The 19766-nt window shown below is 38.8% G+C and overlaps 1 protein-coding gene across 11 annotated transcripts in view; it reads left to right on the top strand.

The window, feature by feature from the left end:
• EPB41L5 (erythrocyte membrane protein band 4.1 like 5) overlaps positions 1-19766 on the top strand; it is a 221259-nt gene that overhangs the window by 89498 nt on the left and 111995 nt on the right. For 10 of the 11 annotated variants that reach the window (XR_007518074.1, XR_007518075.1, XR_007518078.1 and 7 more), the window contains exons 12-16: positions 4013-4182; positions 5542-5648; positions 6946-6973; positions 17663-17705; positions 18111-18226. Coding sequence is in view for 7 of the 11 variants with exons in the window: in XM_049889155.1 (XP_049745112.1) it covers positions 4013-4182; positions 5542-5648; positions 6946-6973; positions 17663-17705; positions 18111-18226 (464 nt within the window). In the remaining 4 variants the exon portion in view is untranslated. The remainder of the gene's footprint in view (positions 1-4012; positions 4183-5541; positions 5649-6945; positions 6974-17662; positions 17706-18110; positions 18227-19766) is intronic. The other variant, XM_049889158.1, reaches the window with a different exon arrangement.

Below are 19766 nucleotides of genomic sequence, written 5' to 3'. Positions count from 1 at the left end.
CGACTACATCTGTGGAAAGAGACGATGGAGAAGCTCAATATCATCAGTCAGAACAAGGCCAGGGGCTGATTGTGTAACAGACTTTGAATTGCTCATACGCAAGTTCAAGTTGAAAGTGAAGAAAATTAGAACAGATCCGTGAAGGCAAAATGTGACCTTGATTATATCTCATCTGAATTTGGAGACCATCTCAAGAATAGCTTCGATGCATTGAACACTGATGAGCAAGGCTCGACTGGTTGTGGGATGACATCAAGGACATCATACATGAAGAAAGCAAAAGATGATTAAATAGACAAGAAAGAAAGAAAAAACCAAAATGGTTGTCAGAAAAGACTCTGAAACTTGCTCTCGAATGTAGAGTAGGTAGAGAAAAGGAAGAAATGATGACATAAAAGAACTGAACAAAAGATTTCAAAGGGTGGCTCGAGAAGACCAAGTAAAATATTGTAGTGAAATGTACAAAAAGGAAGAACACACTTGGCATTTCTCAAGCCGAAAGAACTGAAGAAAAAATTCAAGCCTCAAGTTGCAGGATTGAAGGATCCTGTGGGCATTATATTGAATGATGCAGGAAGCTTTAAAAAAAGATGGAAGGAATACACAATGGTACTGTTCCAAAAAGAATTGGTTGACGTTCAGCCATTTCAGGAGGTAGCATATAATCAAGAGTTGGTGTTATTGAAGGAAGAAGTTCAAGCTACAAAGCATTGGCAAAAAAAAAAGTTTCCAGGAATCAACAGAATACCATTTGAGATGCTTCAACAAACTGAAGATGCTCACGCTTTTATGCCAAGAAATTTGGAAGATAATTACCTGGCCAGCTGACTGGAAGAGATCCATATTTGTGCCCATTCCAAAGACAGGTGATCCAACAAGATGTGGAAATTATTGAACAATATTATTAATAGCACATGCAAGTAAAATTTTCTAAAGATAATTCAGAAACTGTTGCAGCAGTACACTAACGGGGAACTGCAGGAAATTAAAGCTGAATTCAGAAGAGGACTTGGAATGAGGGATATCTTTGCTGATGTCGGATGGATCTTGGCTGAAAGCAGAGAATATCTGAAAGATGTTTACTGGTGTTTTATTGAATATGCAAGGGCATTCGACTGTATGAGTCATAACAAATTATTGATAATGTTTCTAAGAATGGGAGTTCCAGAACACTTAACTGTGCTCACAAGGAACCTGTACACAGACCAAGAGGCAGTCGTTTGAGCAGAACAAGGGGATGCTGAGTAGTTTAAAGTCAGAAAAGGTGTGTGCCAGGGTTGTGTCTTTTCACCATACTTATTCAGCCTGTATGCTCAGGAAATTATCTGAGAAGCCAAGACTATATGAAGAAAAATGTGGCATCAGGATTGGAGGAAGACTCATTAACAACTTGTATTATACAGATGACACAGCCTTGTTTGCTGAAAGTATAGAGGACTTCAAGCACCTAACTGCCGAAGAGTAAAGACTACAGCCTTCAGTATGGATTACCAAAACCCACCCACTGCCGTGGAGTCGATTCCGACTTATAGCGACCCTATAGGACAGAGTAGAACTGCCCCGTAGTTTCCAAGGAGTGCCTGGCAGATTTCAACTACCAACATTTTGGTTAGCAGCTGTAGCACTTAAGCGCTATGCCACCAGGGTTTCCCTATGGATTACACCTTAACATAAAACAAAAATCCTCACATCTGCACCAGTAAGCAACAACATAATTGGAGAAAAGATTGAAGTTGTCAAAGACTTCGTTTTACTTAGATCCACAATCAACCACCATGGAAGCAGCAGTCAAGAAATCAAATGACATACTGCATTGGGCAAATCAACTGCAACAGACCTCTTTAAAGTGTTCAAAAGCCAAGATTTGCTGATTTTTCAGTCACCTCATATGCATGCAAAAGCTGGACAGTGAATAAGGAAGGCTGCAGAATTGATGCCTTTTAATTACGGTGTTGGCGAAGAATAATGAATATACCATGGACTGCCAGAGGAACTTAACGAATCTGTCTCAGAAGTACAGCTAGAATGCTCTTTAGAGGGAAGGCATGTGAGACTTTGTCTTACATACTTCGGACATGGTGTCAGGAGGGACTAGTCCCTGGAGGACATTTTTATGGGTTAAATTGGGTCTCCTCAAAATATGTGTTTTAAATCCTAACCTCTAAGCCTGTGTTCGAACCCTGGTGATGCAGTGGTTAAGGGCTTGGCTGCTAACCAGAAGGTTGGCAGTTCAAATCTACCTTGGAAGCCCTTCGGGCAGTTCTTATCTTGGATGGTCGCTATGAGTCGAAATTGACTCGAAGGCAGTGAGTATACCTGTGTTTCTAATCCCGTTTTGGCATGAGCTTCCTGTTAATGTTGATGAGGCAGGAATAGTGTAGGGTGTGTTTTGAGTTAAATCTCTTACAAGAGATTAAAAGAGCAGATTAGGGAAGCAGAGATGGGGCAAGAGAGATGCCAAGTCACATGAAAGAGCAGAAGCTCAGAAGAGACAAGTGCCATCCTCCAGAGTCGACAGGTGGAGAAAGCCTTCTCCTAGAGCCAGCACCCTGAATTTGGACTTCTAGCCTCTTAAACTGTGAGAAATGAAATTTGTTTGTTAAAGCCATCCACTTGTGGTATTCCTGTTTTAGCAGCACTAGATAACTGAGAAAGACATCGTGCTTGGTAGAGGGTCAGCAAAAAAGAGGAAGACCCTCAACGAGATGGATTGACACTGGCTGCAACAGTGGACTCAAACATAGCAACAATTGTGAGGCTGTCACAGGACCAGCAGTGTTTAGTTCTGTTGTACCTAGGGTTGCCATGAATCAGAACCGACTAGGTGGCACTTAACAACAGCAGCTATTTATCATTCATTCATTCATTCATCTGTCCCTATTTTTAAACGTGCAATTATTTACTTGATCATTTCTGTTTCGGACGTTTAGGGTTTTGTGTCAGTATTTACTATTTTAAATAAGATTATGAAGAAAATATTCGTATGTAAATTTTGGTGTTTAAAATTATTTTCTTTGCAATGGCAGTATAGTTTAATTGTTACAAATACAGGCTCTGGAGCCAGACTAACTCATGGCCTTTGAGTTGATTTTGACTCATGATAACCCTATAGCACAGAGTACAACTGCCCCATAGGGTTTCCAAGGTGTGGCTGGTGGATTTGAACTCCCTGCATTTTGGTTAGCAGCTGTAGGTCTTAATTGCTGGACTACCAGGCCTCCAGAGTCAGACTGGCTAGGTACAAATTCTGGTTTCCCTTCTTATTAGCTTTGTGACATTGGGCAAGTTGCATAATCTCTTTAAGCCTTTTTTACTTTGAAATGAGGCTAATGATAGTATCTCCTTTTTGGAGTGGTTCGTGTGAAATCCTTAGAAAAGTACTCTGAATGTTAGTGTTGTAATTAGAGTCCTGTGAGTATGATTACTATAACAAAGAGTGGTAGCATTTTTAAAGCTGTTAGTAAATATTGCCAGATTTTATACCACCTTTTTAAGTATAATTACACAATTATCCCAAAGAATGACAGATGAGACCTCATTTTTGTCTCTCTGAGAAGAGATCATATAAGTAGGGGGTAAACCCTTTGAAATAATTTTATATTGTCTGAGAAAATGGACTGCTTGGTTTCAACTCTTTTTTTATAAAGGTAGTTATAAAGAGGGTCTGAATATCAGGGAGTAAACTGGATGCTTTATTGTTTGATTCATGATATTGCTTTGGTTGTATTTGTAGCTCAGTAATAAGAGGTGAGGGAGCCCTGGTGGCACAGCGGTTAAAGCGCTCTGCTGCTAACCTAAAGGTCGGTGGTATGAACCCACCAGCTGCTTCATGGGAGAAAGATGTGCTGATTTACTTCTCTAAAGATTTACAGCCTCGGAAACCCTGTGGGGGTAGTTCTAGTATGTCCTACAGGGTCGCTATGAGTCGGAATCGACAGCAGTGGGTTTGAGAATAAGGCACGGGACCGTATGGCCTTATAATTACCTCTCTTTCCATCCGTTTCTTTCTCAGGGCAAAGAACAGGAGCATACATTTGTCTTCAGACTGGAACACCCAAAAGCTTGCAAACACTTATGGAAATGTGCTGTGGAGCATCACGCCTTCTTCCGCCTCCGAGGCCCTGTCCAAAAGAATTCTCAGCGATCAGGGTTTATTCGATTAGGATCGCGATTTCGATATAGGTTAATTTTAACAACTGTTTGCTATAACTTTCTCTTATAGAGGTAAAAAATTTATTAGCTCACCTCCTTATTTTACAGGTGTGGAAACGAAGACATGGAGAAATAAAATGGTTTGCTAAAGTCTTCCATTGGCAAAAAATAGAAAGGAAAAGGTGTGGTGTTCTGTTATTGGTTGTAATTTCCTGAATGGTCAGGAAAACATAGTAATGGTATGATGGGCTTTGTCTCCCTTTTAATGTTTAGTTTATGTATTAGCCAACTTCCAGCTTAAGTCCATACTAGAGTTCCAGGGCTTCTCTGTCTAACAGCTAGATACCATATAACCAGAAACCAAACCCAGTGCTGTTGAGTCAATTCCAACTCCTAGTGACCCTATAGGACAGAGTAGAACTGCCCCATAGGGTTTCCAAGGAGCGGCTGGTGAATTTGAACTGCTGACATTTTAGATAGCAGCCGAGCTCTTAACTACTGTGCCACCAGGGCTCCAAATACCATTTAAAAAACCCAGACTCGTTGCTGTCATGTTGATTCCAACTCCTAGCGACCATATAGGACAGCGTAGAACTGCCCCATAGGGTTTCGAAGGAGCGGCTGGTGGATTTGAACCGCCAGTCTTTTGGTTAATAGCTGAGCTCATAACCGCTGCAAGAAGGATGATCTGCACTTAGTGAAAAACTGGTCTGCATAACATTTGTGGTCCTTCATAAACCTGAAGTTTCATTACTTCTATAGAGTCGCAGTTTTTGGCCATGAATCAGAAATGTTTCGGCTTACTGGAGAGTAGATTATTGGCGTGAGTTTTCAGCATGCCGTGGGTGTTGGTCACTGTGATTTACAGAAGGAATCGATTGTGTAGAATTCATGTAAAGGAGCTTCTATTTTACATGCATGGAAAATGAAACATTTTCCTTAACAAACTTTAAATGAAAATCAAGAAGAAAGGGAAAGCAGTTTTAAAAAATAGTTCTAAAAAGTTACTCCAAAAAGTATATCGCAATTAGAAAAAGTAATGAAAAATCTTGTGAACAGTCGCCCGCATTGACTGAGGCCTGTGGATGGGGAGCAGAGTCCCATGAAAGCACAGATATTCCGAAGTTATTTAATATGTTCGCAGGTGATGTGCGTGCCTGCGTAAGAAATGTCGGTGTAATCTATGATGCGTGTTTCACATGAGCCCAGAAAGTGACAGAATGACCTGATAAAGAGACATCAGGACTGTTATTAATAGTTCCTTCAGGATGACGTTCTGGACGATGCTTTTAAGGAGAAGCTGCATATAGACTTTTTCTTATTTACGTGTATCTGATTATTGTAGGCCTTAACTCTCTCTTCCCTGTTAACATGCCCGCTTTATTTTAGTGGGAAAACTGAGTATCAGACCACAAAAACCAATAAAGCAAGAAGATCAACAACCTTTGAAAGAAGACCCAGCAAACGATATTCTCGAAGAACTCTGCAAGTGAAAGGTGAAGTGCAACCCTGTCTTAAAGACCTGTTCTCACTTGACAGTTAGGCAGCTATCTGAGTGTTCTCACGTCTGTTTCCGTCAACCAAAGTATTCATATATCAAGTTTGGTTCTGGCATAATCAGTTTCATAAGATAAAGAAAGCATTGCCTGTATTGTTAACTGCGATTTAACTTTCTGTTAATGCCAGTCCAAAGATTGTGTTCACTTTTGTTTGTATTAACTTTTTTAGTTCTTCTGTAGAACATCTTACCTCCCTTTTTTCTCACAGAGATCCTATTCATAATAAAATAGCTCTTAAACCCTTTTCGGAGCTTTAAAAAATGTTGGCGTTTGATGAATAAATTTTAAGTAAAATTATATCATATTGGATTATAATAAAATTTTAATAGTTTTTCATTTAATTTTCAATATACGTCATACATAGGAATTTCCCAGTTTATAAATGTTACTTGCTGTTTAAGTTACTTTAGTTACATAAGAAAAAGCATGATTAACTTTGACAGATAAAGACTTGTTACGTGTGGTTTTGAATCTGAGTGTGTATTAAAATACAGATTGAAGTTTAAGTGTGTCCAGGGTCAAGATCCCCACCACTTGTCTGAAAACAACCATCATGCTCTGATACTTGGCAGTCTTGATTTTTTAAAAAACTGATTTATTTTTCAATCCAGTGTTGCTTTTGCTTTTAGTGTTTGACATATAGTCCATATATTCATAAATTAAATAATGTAATTGTTAGTTCCCGTTGAGTTGATTTTGACTTACAACAACCCCAACGTGTGCAGAATGGAACACTCCATAGGGTTTTCAAGGGTGTTTTTGGCAGCAGGTTGCCAGGTCTGTCTTCTGAGTAGCCTCTAGGTGGGTTCAAACCACCAGCCTTTTGGCTAGTAGTGGAGCGCTTAACCATTTGGACCACCCTGGGACTCATAAATTAACTAATACATAGCTATAAATGAAACCATTTCAATTTATGATTGTTTTAAAACTCCAGGCTATCTCTTATTTTGTACCAATGATGATTCAGACTCACTGAGGTCACTACGAGGCTCGTAGATGGTTGTGCTTTAAAGGAAGAGATGCGTATTCTTATTGCTTTATTTAAAACCAAAAAAGGAAATAATTGCCATTATTGACTTTAATGGCATGAACACCAGAATACTTTTGCGAAATGAAATTTAAATATATGGCTAAGAAATACAGCTTGTTAGTCCAGGTTTGATTTTGATGGATAGTGAAGCAATTTACTTTGTAAGATGAGACTAATGGAAAGTTGTCTTTTTTCTTTTGTCAGCAAACACAGCAAAACCTGAAGAACTCAGGTGAGTAATGTCTTCCAGCTTAGGAATTGATATAGAATGTTTTAGAATTTGTGTTGTTTTTGCCATTAATTAGTTAAAGACCTAGGTGTCAAGGTGTTCCATGGCTTTGGTATTATAGTAGAGTACAGGTAAACATATAATGCTAGATAAAATTGACATGAAGAAAATGAAATAGTTTGAAGGCATAATGTGGGGTAGAGGTGTATGGGCTGTTCATAATGAGAATGATACACGTTTGTTATTGACAAGTGACTGAGGATATAAAGATGAATATAGTATGGTCCTTGCACACAAAGAACTCAAAGAACAAAGGTTGATTTTCAGATAAGGAGTTAATTTTATTCCTGGGATAAACTCTACTTGATCATTGTGTATAATCCTTTAGATTTTATGTTGCTGGATTTGGTTTCCTAATATGTTGCTGATTTTTGCATCTATTTTTGTAAGGGATGGGTCTGTAGTTTTCTTGTGACATCTTTGTCTGGTTTTGGTATCAGGGTAATTCTGGCGTCATAGACTGAGTTAGGAAGTATTCCTTTCTCCTGTTCTTTGGGAAGAGTTTTTAAAGAATTGGTGTTAATTCTTGTTTAAATGTTTGATAGAATTCAATGTTAAACTGTCTAAGCCTGGGTTTTTCTTTGTGTGAAGTTTTTAAATTTCCTAATTTGTTCTCTTTGTTAGGAGTCTTTTCAGATTTTCTATTTCATCTTGAGTCAGTTCTGTAGTTTGTGTCTTTCTAGGAACTTTTCTATTTCATTTATCTAATTTGTTGGCATACAGTTGTTCATAATATTCCTTTATAATCCTGTTTTATTTTTGTAAGATTTGTAGTGTTGTCCCCTCATTCATTCTTGATTTTTAGTCATTGGAGTCTTCTTTCTTTTCCTTCATTAGTCTGGCTAAAGGTTTTTCAATTTTTTTGATCTTTTGAACAATATAATTGTTTTGTTGATTTTATTTTTCAGTTTTCATTAACTTCTGCTCTAACTTGTATTATTTCCTTTCTGCTGCTTATTTTAGGTTTAGTTTGTGCTGCGTTTTCTGATCTCTTAAGGTGGAAGATGAGGTTATTGATGAGATCTTAATTCTTTTTAATATGTTCACAGCTAAAATTTTCTTTTAAGCACTGTTTTAATTTTATCTTATAAGTTTTGGTATGTTGTGTTTTCATTTTCATTTATCCCAAAATATTTCCTAATTTCTCTCATGATTTCTTCTTTGCCCCATTGTTTATCTAGGTTCATTTCAATGTGTGGAAATTAAGTAACAAATTAGATTGCGTCATTTGTGCACATTGTTGTTGTTACTGCTATTTGTTTAGTGACTCTCCTAAACTAATTCTGTAAGGTCTGTATTTGTCATGTGTGGCTACTGAAGTCTCTGCTTAGTGGTGAGCTAATGGTTGAACAGAAATCTCCTTTGACCCCTGGAACCAGTAAGTCTCCCAGCCTTTGCTGTGGGATTCTGTGTGCATGTTGGGACAGGCCTTCAGCACTCATCCAGCCTTTACTTCCTGCTTACGAAGAGCCTGAAGGTCAGCCAGAGGTTAGAACGTTGGGCATGTATAATGGCATATGCTTGCACACAGCCTTTGGATTCCAATGAATATGTCAGAGCTTTTCAAAGCTCCCTATGGGCATCTCATTCCAGAGCTTTTCCTTTAAGTTTTTTGGTCAGCTTGTTGTTTGCCCCAACTGTTAATTGCTGCCTTAGGCAACTATGATGACAAACAGTGTACCTGGAGAAAGGCAAGCTCTGTCAGATAAAAACAGGCGCTGTGAGTGGGGTTTCCCATGGTATTGCCAGACAGGTCAGGTGATGGCAGTTCTCTAGGAATGTGGCTTTGAAAGAGCTCCAACTCCATTCTCACCCCTTCAGGGGCTGATGTTTATTGTGGTTGCAGGCTGTTTATTTTCATAGCTACCTTATAGCTGGAAGGAGGGGAGAGGGGAATAGGACAAGTTAAAAAACAGGCACAAAGCTCACTGTTGAGCTGTTTTTCTTGAATAAACGCTCCCCAGTTGGTAGTAAGCCATTGGTTAGTTGCTAGAGTTCTGAAAAAGTTTATTTTGACATTTTTTTTGGTCAGTGCTCTTGTCGCTTTTATGGAGGAGAAGAATTTTGGAGGTCGTTAGCTCTGTCCCTCCCACTGAGGACACCCTCCGTAGTGCATATTCTTCCATCCGTTTACTGCCAGCATATTTGTATCTTTGTGTCTGAAGTGTGTCTCCTGTAGATAGCAAAATAGATGGATCTAGTTTTCTTTTCAGTCTAACAGTCTCAGCCTTTTGACTGTTACTAATCCATTCATGTTCAATGTTATTCCTGATACGCTCTCATTTACGTCTCCGTTTTTGCCTTCTGTTTTTCATGTCTCGTGTCTTTTTTTGTTCTTATTCCTCCTTAACACCTCCTCTTGCATTAAGTGATTATTTTCTAGTATATCATTTCAATTCCTTAAATGGTTTTTAATTAGGTTATTTGTTCTTTTATTATTCAGTTGTTGGAATTCTTTATATATTCTAGATACAAATCCCTTACCAGAATGTCTGAAATTTTCTCCCATTCACTTTTTTCGTTTGAAACACACAGAGGTTTTTAATTTTGATCGTGTCCAGTTTTTCTGTTATTTTTTCAGTTATTTGTGCTTTTGGTATCACATCTAAGAACCCATTGCCTAGTCAGAGATCGCAGAGGTTTACTCCTGTGTTTTCTTCTAAGAGTTTTATGATTTTAGCTATTATATTTAGATCTTTTATCCATTTTGAATGAATTTTTACATACGGTGTGAAACAGGTGGCTAAATTCATTCTATTGCATATAACTATCCAGGTAGTTGTCCCAGCACCATTTGTTAAAAAGACTACCCTTTCTCTATTGAATGGTCATGGCACCCTTGACCATAGATGTATAGATTTATTAGTGAACTCTCAGTTCTCTTCCATTGATCTGTATGTTTGTCCTTTTGCCACTACCATCCTGTCTCGATTTTTCTAGCTTTGTAATAAGTTTTGAAATCAGAAAATGTGAATCTTCTGACTTAGTTCTTTTTCAAGAGTGTTTTCACTATTCTGGTTCCTTGAATTTCTGTATGAATTTTGGGATCACCAGGTCAATTTCTGAGGAACCCTGGTGATGCAGTGGTTAAAGGGCTCTGCTGCTAACCAGAAGGCCAGTGATTTGAATCCACTAGCTGCTCTGCAGGAGAAAGATGTAGCAGTCTGCTTCTGTAAAACTTTACACCTTGGAAACCCTCTGGGGCAGTTCTCTCTCATCTGTCCTATAGGGTTGCTGTGAGTCAGAATCGACTTGGTGGCAGTGGGTTTGGTTTGAGTGTGGTAGTCAATATCTGCAAAGAGCTTTAATGATTTTTTAGCCTTTTTTGTTTTTTTGGGGGGGGGGGGCGTTGTTTTCTTAATCTCTGTTCTGGGGTTTACAGTATTCATCTTAGCTTACCAGAATCAACTTAAAATTTGTGCTGAATTACTTCCAGTGAGATATAGAAGCTATACTTCTATATTTTCTCCTATAGTTCTAGCCCTGGTGGCACAATGTTAAGAGCTTGACTGCTAACGAAAAGGTTGGCAGTTTGAACCCACCAGCCACTCTGCAGGAGAAAGATGGGGCAGTCTGCTTCCGTAAAGATTTTACAGCCTTGGAAGCCCTATGGTGCAGTTCTGTTCTCTTCTGTAGGGTCACTTTGAATTGACATGATGGCAATGGGTTTGGTTTTTTTTTGTTGTTTGTTTTATTGTTATGCATGTTATGTTTATACATTATAAGCCTATCAATATATTGTATAGTGGTTACCTTATATAATTTTATGTGCTTTGAAGCTGAAGGAAGAAAGGTGAGCAAGTATATACTTACAGAGTTTGCTATATTAACATTCTTATTTACCATTTCTTCTTTCCTTCATTTTTTTCCCTGTGGATTTGCATTACCTTACCGTATGGTGTCACTTCCTTACTCCAGTGTAACTTTGTTCCTGCCTACCTCCTTTGTGCTGTTTTCAGATATATTATAGTCAGCAGTACAGTTGTGTAATACTGTTTTATGAAATTGTTTTATCTGTCAGTTAAAAGAAGAATGGAAATGAAACATGTAATTACATTGTCTTTTATAATTACTTACAATGCAGAATTACCTTTAGTGGCAGTCTTTGGGGTGTGTGTGTGTGTGTGTGTGTGTGTGTGTGTGTGTGTGTGTGTGTGTGTGTACTTGAATTGCTGTCTAGTATGCTGTTCTTTCAAGCAGCCCTGGTGGTGCAGTGGTGATGTGCTTGGCTGCCAACTGAAAGGTCAGTAGTTTGAATCTACCAGCTGTTCCAAGGGAGGAAGATGTTGCAGCCTGTTTCTGTAAAGATTACAGCCTTGAAAACTCTGTGGGGCAGTTCTACTGGGTCCTACTGGGTTGTTATGAGTCGAAATTGCCTTGATGGCAATGGGTTTTTGTTGTTGTTGTCTTTTTAATGCCTTCATTTCAGCCTGAAAGACTCTCTTTAGTATTTCTCTCAGGGCAGGTCTATTAGGTCTCTCATTTTTTGTTTATCTGAGAATTTCTTAGTTTTTCTGTCATTTTTAAAGGATACTTTTTGTAGGTATAAAAAGGGGGACGATCTACTTCCGAAAACCCCATGAGCATAGTTCTTCTCTGACACGTGGAGTCGCCATGAGAGAATTGATTCTAAGCAGCTGGTTTTTGTACGAAATGTGTTCCTTTTCTCTTGTTCTTTCAAGGTTCTCTTTGTCTTTCAGCATTTTCCTATGATTTGTCTGTGCGTAGATCTCTTCACTTTTATCTTACTTGGAGCTCGGTGAGCTTCTGGGTAGTCGGTTGTTTCGCTTATTGTTATAGATAACTTGGAGTTACCATCCCCCTCTTTATTGCTTATCACCAAAATCTTCTTTCTTTTTACACTTGTTCATAATATTCTGTCATAATTCTCTTTGGTTCTTTTTTTTAATTTGTACTTTAGGTGAAGGTTTACAGAGCAAACTAGCTTCTCATTAAACAGTACACATATTGTTTTGTGACATTGGTTACCAACCTCACGGCATGTCAACACTCTCCGTTCTCGACCTTGGGGTCCCTGTTACCAGCTTTCCTGTCCCTTCTTGCCTTCTAGTCCCTGGGCTGGTGTGCCCCTTTAGTCTCATTTTGTTTTATAGGCCTGCCTAATCTTTGACTGAAGGGTAAACCTCAGGAGTGACTTCGTTACTGAGCTAAAAGGGTGTTGAGGGCCATACTCTTGGGGTTTCTCCAGTCTCTGTCAGGCCAGTAAGTCTGGTCTTTTTTTGTGCATTAGAATTTTGTTCTATATTTTTCTCCAGCGCTGTCTGGAACCCTGTGTTGTGATCCTTACCAGAGCAATTGGTGGTGGTAGCTAGGCGCCATCCAGTTGTACTGGACTCAGTCTGGTGGAGGCTGTGGTAGTTTTGGCTCATTCGTCCTTTGGACTAATCTTTCCCCTGTATCTTTGATTTTCTTCATTATCCCTTGTTCCCAAAGGGGTGAGACCAGTGGAGTATCTTAGATGGCCACTCACAAGCTTTTAAGACCCCAGACGCTACTCACCAAAGTAGAATGTAGAACATTTTTTTATAAACTATGTTATTCCAATTGAGCTACATGTTCCCTGAGACCGTGGTCCCCACAGCCCTCAGCCCAGTAATTCGGTCCCTCATGGAGTTCGGATGTGTCTGTGGAGCTTCCCTGACCTTTTACAAGTTGTGCTGGCTTCCCCAGTATTGTATACTGTCTTAGGCTTCACCAGAGTTACCACTTATGTATTGTCTATTTAATGTTTTTCTATCCCCATCCCTCCTTCCGTCTTAACCATCAAAGATTGTTTCTTTTTGTGTTTAAACCTTTTCATGAGTTTTGTAGTAGCGGTCTCATACAGTGTTTGTCCTTTTGTGATTGACTTATTTCACTCAGCATAATGCCCTCCAGATTCAACCATGTTGTGAGATGCTTTGCAGATTTCATCATTGTTCTCTATCGTTGTATAGCATTCCATTGTATGGGTCTATCATTGTTTGTTTATCCATTCATCTGTTGATGGGTGTCTAGGCTGTTTCTGTCTTTTTGCTGTTGTGAACAGTGCTGCAGTGAACATGGGTGTGCATATGTCAGTTCATGTGGTGGCAATTATTTTTCTAGGATATATTCCTAGGACCGAGATTGCTGGATCATGTGGTATTTCTGTTTCTAGCTTTCTAAGAAAGAAACCCTGGTGGCACAGTGGTTAAGAGCTATGGCTACTGAGCAGAAGGTCGGCAGTTTGATTTAATCCGGTGCTCCTTGGAAACCATATGGGGCAGTTCTACTCTGTCCTATATGGTTGCTGTGAGTCGGAATTGACTTGATGGCAGCGGTTTGGATTTGGGTTTTGGAAAGAAGTGCCCTATCATTTTCCAAAATGGTTGTACCATTTAACAGTCCCACCAACAGTGCATAAGAGTTCCAATCTCCCCTCAGCCTCTCCGACATTTGTTATTTTCTGTTTTTTTTTTTTTCATTTGTGCCAGTAATGCCGAGGTGAATTCCCTTTATTTCTATCGGGTTGGTTGCAATGTCTCCACTTTCATGTCTTATTTTAATTATTTGCATATTTCCTTTTCTTTGTCAGTCTAGCAAAAGGTTTGTCAATTTTGTTGATCTTTTCAAAAAATCAACATCTGGTTTTATTATTTCTCTGTTGTTTTTCTGTTTTTGATATTCCGCTCTGTTCTTTGTTATTTCTTTTCTATTTGTAGGTATAGGCTTAGTTTGCTTTTTCTAGGTCCTAAAGTTGCTGAGTTAGGCTGTTGGCTTGAGTTCTTTTTTGTTTTTTTCATGTAGGTGTTTATTGCTATGAGTATCTCTCTTGAGTATGATGTTTGTTGCATCACATAAGTTTTGGTGTGGTTTTACGTTCATTTTCATTTGACTCTAAGAAATTTGTGATTTCTGTTTTGATTGCCTCCTTTACCCATGTTGTTCTTAGGTGCTGTAGAGTGAGTTCTGACTCATAGTGACCATGTGGACTACAGAACGAAACACGGAGGGGTCCTGCACCATCCTCACAATCATTGTTATACTTGAGCCCATTGTTGCAGGCACTGTGTCAATCCATCTCATTGAGGGTCTTCCCCTTTTTCGCTGAGCCTTCACTTTACGAAGCATGATGTTATTCTCCAGGGACTGATCCCTCCTGATAACATGTTCAAAGTACACGAGATGAAGTCTTAACATCCTTGCTTCTGAGGCACATTCTGGTTGTATTTGTTCCAAGACAGATTTGTTCGTTCTTTTGGCAGTCCATGGTGTAGTCAGTATTCTTCACCAACACCATAATTCAAAGGTATCAGTTATTCTTTGGGCTTCCTTATTCATTGTTCAACTTTCACATGCATATGAGGCGATTGAAAACACCATGGCTTGGGTCAGGTGCACCTTAGTCTTCAAGGTGGCATCTTTGTTTTTCAGTACTTGAAAGAGGTCTTTTGCAGCAGATTTGCCCAATGCAGTGTGTCCTTTGATTTCTTGACTGCTGCTTTCATGGTTGTTGATTGTGAACCCAAGTAAAATGAAATCTTTGACAACGTCAGTCCTTTTCCTGTTTATCATGATGTCACTTATTCGTCCAGTTGTGAGGATTTTTGTTTTCTTTGTGTTCGGGTGCAATCCATACTGAAGGCTGTCATCTTTGGTCTTCATCAGTAAGTGCTTCAAGTCTTCACTTTCAGCAAGCAAGGTTGTGTCATCTGCATAACTAGATGTCATATGAGACTCCTTGAAATGGTTGAATGTCAACCAGTTCTTTGGTACAGTGACTCTGTGTATTCCTTCCATCTTCTTTTGATGCTTCCTGCGTTGTTTAATATTTTTCTTGTAGAATCCTTCAGTATTGCAACTTGAGGCTTGAATTTTTTCTTGGTTTCTTTCTGCTTAAAAAATACTGAACGTATTCTTCCCTTTTGATTTTCTGTAACTCCAGGTCTTTGCACGTTTCGTTATAATATTTGCTTTGTCTTCTCGAGCCACCCTTTGAAGTCTTCTGTTCAGCTCGTTTATGTAATCATTTTTTTTTTTCCATTTGCTTTAGGTATTCCCTGTTCAGGAGCAAATTTGAGTCTCCTCTGACATCCCTTTTGGTCTTTTCTTTCCTGTCTTTTTAATGACCTCTTGTTTTCTTCATGTATGATGCCATTCCACAACTCTTCTGGTCTTTGGTCATTAGTCTTCAATGCGTCACATCTGTTCTTGAGATAGTCTCTAAATTCCGGTGGGATATACTCAAGATCATATTTTGGCTCTCATGGACTTGCTCTAATTTTCTTCAGCTTCAGCATGAGCTTGCATAGGAGCAACTAATGGTCTGTTTTGCAGTTGGCCCCTTGCCTTGTTCTGACTGATGATATTTAGCTTCTCTATCATCTCATACCACACGTGTTGTTGTTGTTAGGTTACATCAGGTTGCTTCCAACTCATAGTGGCCCTGTCTACAACAGAACCAAACACTGTCCAGTCCTTCCCCATCCTCACAGTCGTCGTTATGCTCGAGCCCATTGTTGCAGTCACTGTGTCAATCCAGTTTGTTGATGGTCTTCCTCTTCTCGCTGATCCTCCACTTTACCAAGCATGACGTCCTTCTCTCGGGACTGGTCTCTGCTGGTAACATGTCCAAAATAAGTGAGACGAAGTCTTGCCATCCTTGCCTCTAATGAGCTTTCTGGCAATACTGTGTACTGCTTTCAAGACAGATTTGTTAATTCTTCCTGCAGTCCATGGTATAGTCAGTATTCTTCACCAGCACCCTAATTCAGAGACATCAATTCTTTGATCTTCCTTATTCATTGTCCAGCTTTCACATGCATATGAGGCAATTGAAAACACCATGGCTTGGGTCAGGCACACCTTAGTCCTCAAAGTGACATCTTTGCTTTTAAAGCTTAACGGAGGTCTTCTGCAGCAGATTTGCCTGATGGAATACAATGTTTTATTTCTTGACTGCTGCTTCTGTGAGCATTGATTGTGGATCCAAGTAAAATGAAATCTTTGACAGCTTGTCTTTTCTGTTTATCATGATGTTGCTTATTGGTCCAGTTGCGAGGGTTTTTGTTTATGTTGAGGTGTAATCCATACTGAAGTCTGTGGTCTTTGACCTGAGGCAGTAAGTACTTCAAGCCCTCTTCAATGTCAGCAAGCAAGGTTGTGTCATCGGCATAACACAGGTTGTTAATGAGTCTTCCTCCAATCCTGATGCTGTGTTCTTCATAATAAATGTAGTCGATTTGCTTTCTGTTTGTTCTGTTTGGGGAGATCCAGGTGTACAGTCACTGTTTATGTTGTTGAAAGATGATATTTGCATTAAAGAAATCGTTGGTCTTGGAAAGTTCTATCATGCAATTGCTGGCTTTTTTTCTGTCCTTCTTCCTTTGTTTCCAGCTTTTGCATTCCAATAACCAGTAATTATCAATATGTCTTGATCACATGTTTGATTAATTTGAGTGCGGAAGTTGGTAGAATCTTCAGTTTCTTCATCTTGGTCGTAGTAGTTGGTGAGCAAATTTGACTTATAGTCGTATTAACTGGTCTCCCTTGTAAGCATATGGATGTTGTCCTATCACTGACAGTGTTGTACTTCAGGGTAGATCGTCGGTTTGTCATTCCTGGCGTAGTTGATCATACGATTGTCCAATTTAAAATGGACAGTACCAGTCCATTTCAGGTCACTAATGCCTAGGGTTTTGATATTTATGCATTCCATTTAATTTTTGATAACTTCCAATTTTCCTGATTTGTACTTCATATATTGCATTTTCCGATTGTTAATGGATGTTTGCAGCTGTTTCTTCTCATTTTGATTTGTGCCACATCAGCAAATGATGGTTCCAAAAGCTTGACTCCGTCCGTGTCATTAAAGATGACTCCACTTGGAGGAGGCAGCTCTTCCCCAGTTGTTTTTTGAAAGTCTTCCAACCTCAGTTAGCACTATACCAGACAGTGCTCTGCAGCTATTCATAACATGTTTACTGGCCAATTTTTTCAGAAGTAGACCACCAGGTCCTTCTTCGTAGTTTGTCCTTGGTCTGGAAGCTCCACTGAAACTTGTCTACCATGGGTGACCCTGCTGGTTTTTGAAGTATCGGTGCAAAACTTCCAGCATCACAGCAACATGCAAGCTACCGTAGTACAACAACCTGACAGTCAAGTGGTAGACAGTTATGGTAGTGCTGTTGCTCTCTTCAGTTTTGTCAGTGTTTGCTTTATATATTTAGGTGCTCCAATGTTGGGTACATATATACGTGATTGTTAAATCTTGATGTATTGACCCTTCTGTCACTATACAAAGTCCATTTTTCATCACTTCTAACAGATTTTGTCTTAAGGTCTTCTTTGTCTGATATTAAGATTTCCATCCAGCTCTCTTTTGGTTATTGTTTGCGTGGAATATTTTGCGGAGCCCTGGTGGTGCAGTAATTAAGTGCTTGGCTGCTAACTAGAAGGTTGGCAGTTCAGATCTACTGACTGCTCCTTGGAAACCCTATGGGGCAGTTCTGCTTTGTCCTGTAGGTTCACTATGAATCGGAACTGACTCAACAGCGAGAGTTTTTTGTTTGTTTTTATGGGTATAATTGCAAAAAGTGAGGCTTTAAAATTCATACATAATTTTTAAAATGAATTTTCCCCCCATTACAGTGTTCACAATAGCATTTCAACTCAGAGTGATGGCTCCCAACAGGTAAGACAATTTCAAGCTTCTGAAACACTAAAAGCTGTTAATTATGGGAAATAATGTTATTAATGGGGTTTTCATTCTATGTTAGTGATGTAACCATGGGCAAGTTATGTGCATTTTGTTTTCCTTATCTGTAAAGAGGCTCAGTAATGTCTAATCCTCTGTTACAGTATTTTCTAAGATATTCTAAGTAAAACGGTTGTCTATGAAACGTTTGTCTTCTCTGTAAATTGTAGACAGTGAGTAAAAATATTAATATTTAGTTAAATTACCATTGCCTAGATGGTTATGTAAAACCGACGCTTTTGCTTACACTATCTTTATTCATTATGTAGGTAGTATTGTGTTTGGTGAGGTGGTCTTTTATATAGGTGGTATAGATGATCATCTGTATATTTGTGTCTGAAGGCTTGGGGTCTCAGACCTACTCTGCCTGTGATGCCCCCCCTTCCCTGTGGTCCTGTGCTGGTGGAGCTAGAGAACGTTCCACGGAGTCCTGGAATAGACCAACACGACAGGAAATGGTTTGTTAACCCCTGAAACCAAAATAAAATGCTTGCTTAATTTGTATTCTCAATTGCCTGCCATGAAATTAGAGTTCTTTAAATATGATTGAAAGCAAATTATTCATATTTGTGAGCTGAAAAGAAACATAATTGAGTAGCCTTAAAGAGATGGGAATGAAGAAAGGAGTGCAGGTGTGTCTAAGTGAAGGACAGCAGACTCTTGTCCTCATTTTGTTTAGCCTGATCTGGGAGTCGTGGTTGGTTCTCTGTTGAAAAAGACTTCCTTGCTAATTAGTAGATCCTTTTTTTGGGTACAAAATAGAAGTGTGTTCATTATATATTATTCTGTTAATATTATGCTACTATTTCTGATGGGCATTCTACATTAAAGACTGAAGATAAAACCAAAAGGGAAACATGATTATATTCCAGTAAAATAAAACAGGAAATGCTCCATTTTTGGAGACTTAGAGATAATAATCTGATGACAGAGAAGATGTTTATTTAGCATTCCAGGGCCTTTTTCTAGATTAATAGTAAGTACACAAATATGGATAGTTTGTGGCTTATTGGTGTTAATCAGTGGGGTTTATCCCTTCCTAAATAAATGTATGGGGCTTCGGGAGCTCCTTGGTAATTATCTGACTGAGTAGTCATATTGGATATATGTTCACGTTTTGTGTCTGTTTATGAGATGGATCTTGATAATGCTTAGGATTTTTCTCTTTCTCTCTTAGTGCGTTTTGTACCTGAAATCTAATGAGTTTCTGTGGTGATCTCCAGGTTTTGGTCAGCTTTCTGTGCAGCTAGTTCTTCCTTCCTGGTGGTGGGTCAACGGTGGTTGGTGATTATTTTTAGTCTTTGCTATGCCATTTTTATTCATTGTTATTTTGCTTAACTAACTTAAAGGTGCTTTGCTCGTGATGGGTAACTATCACTGGTGGACATATTTTTACTTCACTTCCAAATAACTTGAGATTAATTTCTAAAATTAAGGGGTGTGTGCGTGTGTGTTTTCCTTCCGTTTCCACCCCTCCTTTCTACTTGGGAGTGTGGTCGGGGTACTTTGTGTACATCGGATCACACATTTCAAGTGTAAACAGTAAGGCTTCTAAATGCCAAATTTTAGCCTTTTTTAGACCATTAAAAAGAGTTTTATCAATTTCTTACTCAAAACACGCCTTCAATAAGCAACTGTGTTGTCTCTTAATGTTAGCACTAAGTCCTATCAGCAAGGAAAAATAGTATACTCAGATTTCAAGAATAAAAGAATTATCTGTGTTTGCCTTTTGTTTTAGTATAGAATGAGAGTCTAACTAGTTTGCATCCTGTATTATAACACTAAACCTATATTGATTTTTAAATATTTTTTAATTTCAGTGGGTACATATTTAAATTTGTTTAATTTGATTCATTAGGCACTACTCAGTTCCTTTGTTGCAACCTTTAGAAAGAGAGAGTATCGAATCTACTTGAATATCAAGAAAAGTGAAAACTTTGGAGCTGAGTGTCCTTCTTTCTTATGTGGCTGTGCGGAGACCTCCTTGGCTGAATGGAA

This window comes from Elephas maximus, chromosome 6, assembly GCF_024166365.1.
Source record: "Elephas maximus indicus isolate mEleMax1 chromosome 6, mEleMax1 primary haplotype, whole genome shotgun sequence".
In the NCBI taxonomy this organism is placed as follows: Eukaryota; Metazoa; Chordata; class Mammalia; order Proboscidea; family Elephantidae; genus Elephas; species Elephas maximus.
The sequence above is the reverse complement of the archived record's forward strand: the minus strand, read 5'-3'. Positions and strand labels throughout refer to the sequence as shown.